This window comes from Pseudochaenichthys georgianus, chromosome 23 (genome assembly GCF_902827115.2).
Source record: "Pseudochaenichthys georgianus chromosome 23, fPseGeo1.2, whole genome shotgun sequence".
NCBI lineage: Eukaryota > Metazoa > Chordata > Actinopteri > Perciformes > Channichthyidae > Pseudochaenichthys > Pseudochaenichthys georgianus.
Window position 1 is genome coordinate 20117111 of NC_047525.1, and position 7248 is coordinate 20124358.

The 7248-nt window shown below is 41.9% G+C and overlaps 1 protein-coding gene across 1 annotated transcript; it reads right to left on the bottom strand.

Annotated features, from left to right (window-relative positions):
• Positions 1-2101: 2101 nt before the first annotated feature.
• Positions 2102-6371, bottom strand: LOC117439189 (serine/threonine-protein kinase pim-3-like). Its single transcript, XM_034074975.1, has 6 exons — positions 5882-6371; positions 5599-5708; positions 5413-5463; positions 4923-5286; positions 3936-4112; positions 2102-3587 (listed from the first exon to the last, which is right to left on the bottom strand). Exons 1-6 carry the CDS (start codon positions 5967-5969, stop codon positions 3379-3381), a joined length of 999 nt encoding a protein of 332 aa, XP_033930866.1. The 5' UTR covers positions 5970-6371; the 3' UTR covers positions 2102-3378.
• Between the last annotated feature and the right edge of the window lie 877 nt (positions 6372-7248).

A 7248-nucleotide genomic window follows, 5' to 3' on the forward strand; every position in this document is an offset into this window, starting at 1 on the left:
CATGGAATCTTCATAGAGTGTCAGTGTCAGTGTCAGGATGATATTAACCAGCCTTTGGGATCAGACTTCATCAAAAGGAGACAACAGTATGGCATATGCCCCGCTACATTTAATGAGGATTTCATGGTGAAAGTGGATGAGACCTCTCGATAGTATTTAGTGTGAGCAGAAGGGATCCTGATGAAGACAAGTTGCCGGTTATTTGCATGTCAAAGAGCCTGGAGACACAAAGACAATGGAGGATTAACAGCGACGCCTATAGAAACACGGCTGTCAACGTATTGAGTCTGACACCAGCAGCCATTTATAGCTCTTTGTTTTTTTTACCAGGGGCCCACAGTGCATGGAAGGAATTAAGTTTTAGATTGAAAGAGGAGCCTTTAGCTATTCCGCCATTCCCTCACTGAAAGCTGGTTCAATCCCCACTAAATGACGAATTATAATATCTGCTCTTATGCTAAGCTAAGCTAACTTGTTGAAATACTGTAGTCTCGAAATGTCCAAAGCCAAAATTACATTAACATGTAGGTCTCATAAAGCAATATTTTTAAACCTAAGCAATAATACGGGAATGCCGCATTCAATGTCTTAACTTGTCCGTTGCATAGGCCTACATTGATCAAGATTAATATTCCAAAGGGAAATCAAGAAAATTAAGTCTACTCCTTTTCCCCAAGCGTATAAATCAGTCTGTTCTCCGTGAATTAGATCCCGGAGAAGATTTAAGGGCCAGCTGTTTTATGAAGTCTTCAATCCATATACTCCAGTCAGATTGGAAGCAGCCAGTGAAGAATATTTTGACATGTGTAAAATAATCTTGCTTTTTTTTTTGCAACAGAATAACAGATTTAAAATGAAATTCAAATGATTTTTGTTATTTTGAATGTTCTTACTTTTTGGAGTGGGAGTTAAAAAAAAATATCTTGATGAATATGTGGAGATGTTTTTTTGGATATGGATTAGGTTTTTTTCAGTAATTGTTTTATTAATTTGTTCTCTCTGTTTTCGTCGTCCTCCGTCTTTGGCCCATTTTGGACACAGCCTTTAATTGTAAAATGCTTTGCTTTGTATTTTGTTGTATCCTTCTCAGATAACCCATGAATAAAAGCATCAATCAATTAACTATTTGGCGTGATGTATTAAAAGCATAACTCTCATCGAGGTTTTGGTTACTTCCATCCCCCAAAAATCCTTTATGTCTGTCTATCTTGTAGAAATAAAACATTTAAAGGCTACCAATCCTGATATAGATTATATATAACAGGTAAAAGCAAATTGCAAAAACTCACCAGAGGGGGCAGCACTTTCCCAGAAACCACAAAAAACATTTACTCCAGCTTCCAGGAAACCCTTCACACACTATATATTATATATACACACACACCATGCCATCAGCCTGTTACTCATACTTTCCTGCATCACAATAACAGACCATGTTATTGTATTGTTGGTAGGCAAGCAAGAGGCTTGAAATGGAAAATAAATCGTTTATATTTAAATGTCTTCATGTGTGTAAAAGTGTGTGATGATGCATGACATCCCCAATCTCTCTTTCTTTTGTCTTTGCCAGCATCACCCCCCTTTCAGCTGTCTCTTATCAGCCTTGTGCTTACTGCAGGTTGTCCTCCAGCTAAAGGCTATTACTACAGGCAGTCTAAATGAACCAAGAGCTTTATTGGACATGTGTACTAGTCTCGAGGGAGTGCTGTCGTACCCGTAGGTGAAGAAAATAATCTGTATTTTGCTATAGTATGTGTGGTTTTTACTAAATGTTCAGGTTTAAAACTCATGTACAACACCATGTTCAAAATGAGCAAGACACCAGACGTATTTCTGTACATAAAAATGGGAGTTTAATTGAAACTTTTGTATAAAAAAATAGCAATATCCATCCTTAACAGCCATGAGTCACAGCTAAAGTGAAAGGTCTCCGATATGAGGCTATGTGACGACTACTGTTCCACCCGGTGTTCATCTTTCCATAGAACTCAAAATTAATCTTGACAGTACAGAAAGCAGATGATATCTGATGATTAGCCATTCAACATTACCAACAGTCTTTTCTTTTTTTAAAGTAGTTAAATAACATTCAAATGCTCGGTTTCAAATTTAAGTAAACTTGTTTTATTCTGCTTTACATCGACAACTGCTTCAGTGCATCCTCCACATCTAAAAAAAAAAAAAAAACCATGTCGAAATGTAAAAATAAGTTATAGGAATGCAAAACAGGGGCAAAGTAGAATATGTAAAATTTAGAGGGGGTTTTAAGCATAGACAATAAATAAATAAATAACCACAGAGTGTGGAATGTCTACATGTTTACAAATAAATTAAATGCAAACGGGGAGGAAAAATAATGTACACACAAAAAGAGAATAAAAATACACACTGTACAATATTTGAAAAAAGAAAAATACATAATTGAGACTATGAATATTGCATTGATTGTGCATTTCACACCCCAAAACCCTGAGGGAGGCCAGGGGCGGGGCCACGTAGTGTCAAGCAGTGAGATGGCGGGAGGCAAAAAGAAAAGTCAAGAGGGCTGCACACCCCATAACAGGCATGGTGGGGGGGGGAGGGGAGGGGAGAAAAAGGTGGAGGGTGTGTGTAGACATTCAGAAAAGACAGGATCCAGTTTCCAAACACCTGTTCAGGCTATTGAGTGAGTGAGCAGCGTTAAAGAGAGCGACACAGAGTTGAGTTTTTCAAGTATTCCATTGTCAGGGGGAGCCCCCACCTCTTTCTCTCCGAGCTAATGCTATCTTTGCCTCAAGGCTGGTCGTCTCACAGTGATGGAGAGGAGGGAAAAAGAAGCCCCTCCTCCCACCAGAGCACAGGCAAGGTAGCCACCGGGCCATGGGGCAAAAACTAAAAGTTGTTGTTGTCAACCCCCCCCACCACACACACAGAAAAGCAGCTTTCGAAAAAAAGGCACTACAAAATCAAAACATTTAAATAAAAAGGATTTTTTTTTCTCCAAGCTCTATGAGAGCAGCCATGTCTGAATAGGAGGGCCTTGCCAGCTGCATACCCAGCCTAGTAACAAAACGAGTAAAATAAAGTTAAAAACGGGGAAGGGGAAAATAAATAGTGCTGGTAAGACCGCCCAAACTGAATTTTTTTTTCCCTATTAGGAAACAATAATCAACTGAATGAAGAATAAAAAGAGGGGATGGGGGAAAATAAGATTAGGAAGAATAAATTAGAAAATTCCCGACAAAAGAGGAACATTAAAGTACATTTTTCTCGCCAGAGCCGCGGAGTCAGACCCACTGATGGGCTACAGGCTGCCGGCCTTAAGTCCATTTCATCAAACCCCTTCCGTCCGAACCCCTTTCTTTCCCCACAAAGTCTTTCAGTCCAACAGAGCCCCCCTCAGAGGCTCTCCTTGCTCGAGCTTGTGCTTGACGAAGAGTCTGTGTTGATGGTCCTGAGGCGGATCTCCCCGGCGACAGGCTCCTCTTGTGACTCAGGAGATTCTGTCGTCGTTGTGGTCCTCATCCAGGGATGGTCGCAAATCTGCTCCAGGGTGGGTCTGTCTGAGGGCCGCAGGGCCAGACACCATTTGATCATCTGCTGGCACTCTGGAGGAGGAGATAGAAAGAGTGATGAGAATGAGATTTTCTTTCATTAGGCAGCACTGTATCTGACTCAATTTGTATGGATCAATAATATCCTAGTGTGTAGGAAGCACAGACAGCCAATAGAATGAGCACACATCTTTTCTTTTACTGTAACTAGGGCTGTTGCACAAAATGATAACATCCATTATAATTATCATTCATATATCTGTCTACCAGCCATTTTGTTTGTGAGGTATTCCACTGATGTAAAAGGAAAAACTATGAGGTGGATTTTGGGCTGTACCACTCTTGGTGGCTAGGGGGCGACAGAGTCGGTGTGTGTGTTTTGTGTTGTTATGGTTGACTTACCGGCTGAAACTCTTCTCCTGAAGTACAGTCTCCCTCTGAGGATCTCCTCGTCCTGCTCAAAGGGGATGTCTCCACACACCATATCGTACAGCAGCACGCCTAGCGACCATACTGTCGCCGAGCGGCCATGGTATCTATGGAAGCGGATCCACTCTGGTGGGCTGTATACTCTGGTACCTAAAGAAAAAGAGGAGGAGAGAAAAGTAGGGAGGTGAGTGATGATTATAGTATGAAGCAGTACAACAAACACAAGAAGGCTCCTTTTTTAAAGGTTTGTGTGATATAATGAGAATATAGAAGGCATCAGTGCTCACAATATAGGAACAGCAGATAGATTTAATAAATAAAAAGTCCCAACAAGATTGCATAATAGTAGTAATGCTTCCCTACTTCCTTATACCACTATAGTGACCTGCCTGCGTATCCTCTCTCCCTGCTTTCTCTCCCTCCCCCTCCCGTGTGGAAGGAGGAACTTGAATAACAAAAAAGGCAACGAGCCCATCACGTGAACCACGACTCGGGTTTCACAACAAACAGATGTTACGTGGCACTGACCTAATACTCACAAACTGTGACTGGTACTCGAGCTTAAATAACAAAATAACTTAACCTCACTACCATCTCAAATGAGGATCGATCAAGATATATATATATATATACACACATTTAAAAAAAAAAAAAAAAAACGGCCACTAACAAGATGTATTTGAGTCATACCTATCAATCCATAACATCACTACTAAAACACTGGATGCTTTTTAATTTGGCATAATCGGTTGTGATTATGATAAGACCCTAGGCAAGGAAAACCCTCGACCAAAAACAGACCACTGCGTCACACACTCGTGAACGCCTCCATATCTGAATATAGCTCAGCGGAGCATCAAGGGCAAACACTACCCAGCCCACACGGAAATGTCTTCAAAACACCAAATTACAAATGCTTCTAATATCAATGAACGCAAAAGGAGGAATGGGGTGGCTTACCATCAAAATCGGTGTAGACTGTGTCCTTGAGAATCGCCCCTGAGCCAAAGTCAATAAGCTTGAGCTCCCCGGTGCGCAGATCAACAAGCAGGTTTTCATCCTTGATGTCTCTGTGAACCACACCGCAGCTGTAGCAGTGTCTGACCGCCTCCAAAACCTGGCGGAAAAAGCCCCGAGCGGTGTCCTCGTCCAGGGCTCCCTTTTCGGTGATGAAGTCGAAAAGGTCCTTGACGAGCTCCGGCCTCTCCATGACGATCAGCCAGCCGTCCGCGCGCTCGTAATAGTCCAGCATTTTGATAACTCCGCGAAACGACGAGCTGACCTTCTTTAGCAGCAGGATCTCCAGAGGCACCATAGCACCGTTCTGTAATAAAATGAGGAATAATTAGATTAGCCATTCTCCCTTTGCAAAAAAACCCCACCATGCAGCAGGCAGGGGGGGAAACCAAAACAAACCACACGCACACACAAATCGGGAATGACTACTTACAATTGTGCCCCACTCGGTCACCCTCTCCTTTGCAACATGTTTCACAGCAACCTGAAATAAAACAGATGAAATATAAGCAATCGTTTGATTTATTGTGGGGGAAAAGCATTGTATTTTGATCTAAGGACGCCCCGACTCTCATGGCAGCGGCACATGCAGCATCAAAACATAGATCCCGATCCTTACCGGTGCGCCATCAGAGATCCGGCTGCCGGCGTACACCGTCCCGAACCCTCCACTTCCCAACACCGAGCCCACCTGGTAAACCTTCTCGAAAGACTCCTTTTCCACTTTAACTGTAAATTAAAATGAATATTGTTAAGGTAAGTGCGACATTCAAGTTCACAACAAACCACTGCGTAGTGCGAGGTTTAAGTTGACTAGCTTGCAAGGGTAGTATTAGCGTTAATATGCTTCTTAAATGACTTCTCAATCAAATACAGGTGGTGAAAAAAAAGAAGTAACGTACCTGGCTGAAGCTGTATTTTCACTGGTAGATGGTCCATACTCGAAGGGTTGCAAATGTGCGAAAATGAACCAAACTTTGACAACAACATATTCACGCTGAAAAGCCGGCGTAGAGTATTCTTATGCAGCAGCTGAGAGTCCTAAGAACCGATGTAGTCACACGAGAGAAATGCAGGTTCAGTAGAAATGGTGGTGCGGACCGTCTTGGTTTCAAGTGAATAGTATCCAGTCCAGCAGTGTATTAACTCCGCCGCACCGCACCCGGGAGAGTGGTCTCACGACCGTGGAGCCGTGCACCGATTCCCGAAAAGAGACATTAAATCTGACTTCTGTGTCTTAACCGAAGCAAAAACAAACGAAAACAGTCCCCTGAAGTGATAACAAATCCCGTGCACTCCGATGTGTATGGTAGCCGTATGGAGAGTGCGTTTAAAGGGCCTCCGCAGTGTGTTGTTATCCTGAAGAGTGGCTGCTGTCTGAGCTTTGGCGCGGTCTCCCAGAGCCAATATTTTGACGCGCGGTGGGATTCTGATATCCCTCCGCCTCCAATACAAGTCGACACGTTCGCTTAATTACAGCTCAAAACCGCCCCCTTTCATTAGATAAAACAAGACATGAAACCACTTACTACATGTTGTGATTTTAAAATCCTTTTGTTGGATTTTTGTATCGAAATAACCATTTTTATAGCGCACTACTTTCTCATAGTACGAGACGCCCATGAATCCCTTGTCTGGAAGCTTTGCGCTGTGTTCACTATCGACTCGGGGGCACGACCAATAAGAAGCCGTATATAAATACCGTGTTTCGTATCACGACCAATCCAGAAAAAGTTTTTATAATAAAGCAGGCATTTGAGCGCACGTGGCGGCAATTCTGAGTCGCCCTCCCCTCCCTTTCCTCCTGCAGCTCTGCAGTGAGACAGACAGATGTTAAGAGTGGAAAACTCACTTTGTTGTGTGATTCACCACAGATTGCTCTGTCTTCTCAGTTTGCAAGTGAACATGTATACCTTCAAATGCCTTGTGTTATTTATTTACCTTTTGTAAACCAAAAATACAGTGCCTGTTGTTATCATCACACATTTTTTTAAGAAAGTTTGGGCAAACAACAAATATATTAATAATGTGATTTTGTTATATATGTAAATCAACCTCTTCAAGTGTCCTAGCCAAGATAGGAATAACAATGAGTTGAAGGATAGCAAAATACACAAAATGTAATAAAAAAACAAACCTAAAATGAAATGTCAGTTTCCTAAAACATGATTAAAACGTGTTATATCAACAATAATAATACTATTGACTGATAGAAACTGCTTCTCTGGCAGATTAAAACAGCCCAATAACTATCTAAAACGTTTTTCAT

Bases quoted from the DNA above. Each gene is read 5' to 3' on its own strand.
- LOC117439189 (XM_034074975.1), bottom strand. From the start codon at position 5,969: ATGTTGTTGTCAAAGTTTGGTTCATTTTCGCACATTTGCAACCCTTCG. The intron at 4,113-4,922 runs GTAAGCCACCCC...CTTTTTCTTTAG, and splicing joins AGTCTACACCGATTTTGATG to GTACCAGAGTATACAGCCCA. The intron at 3,588-3,935 runs GTAAGTCAACCA...CTCCTCCTCCAG, and splicing joins CAGGAGAAGAGTTTCAGCCG to AGTGCCAGCAGATGATCAAA.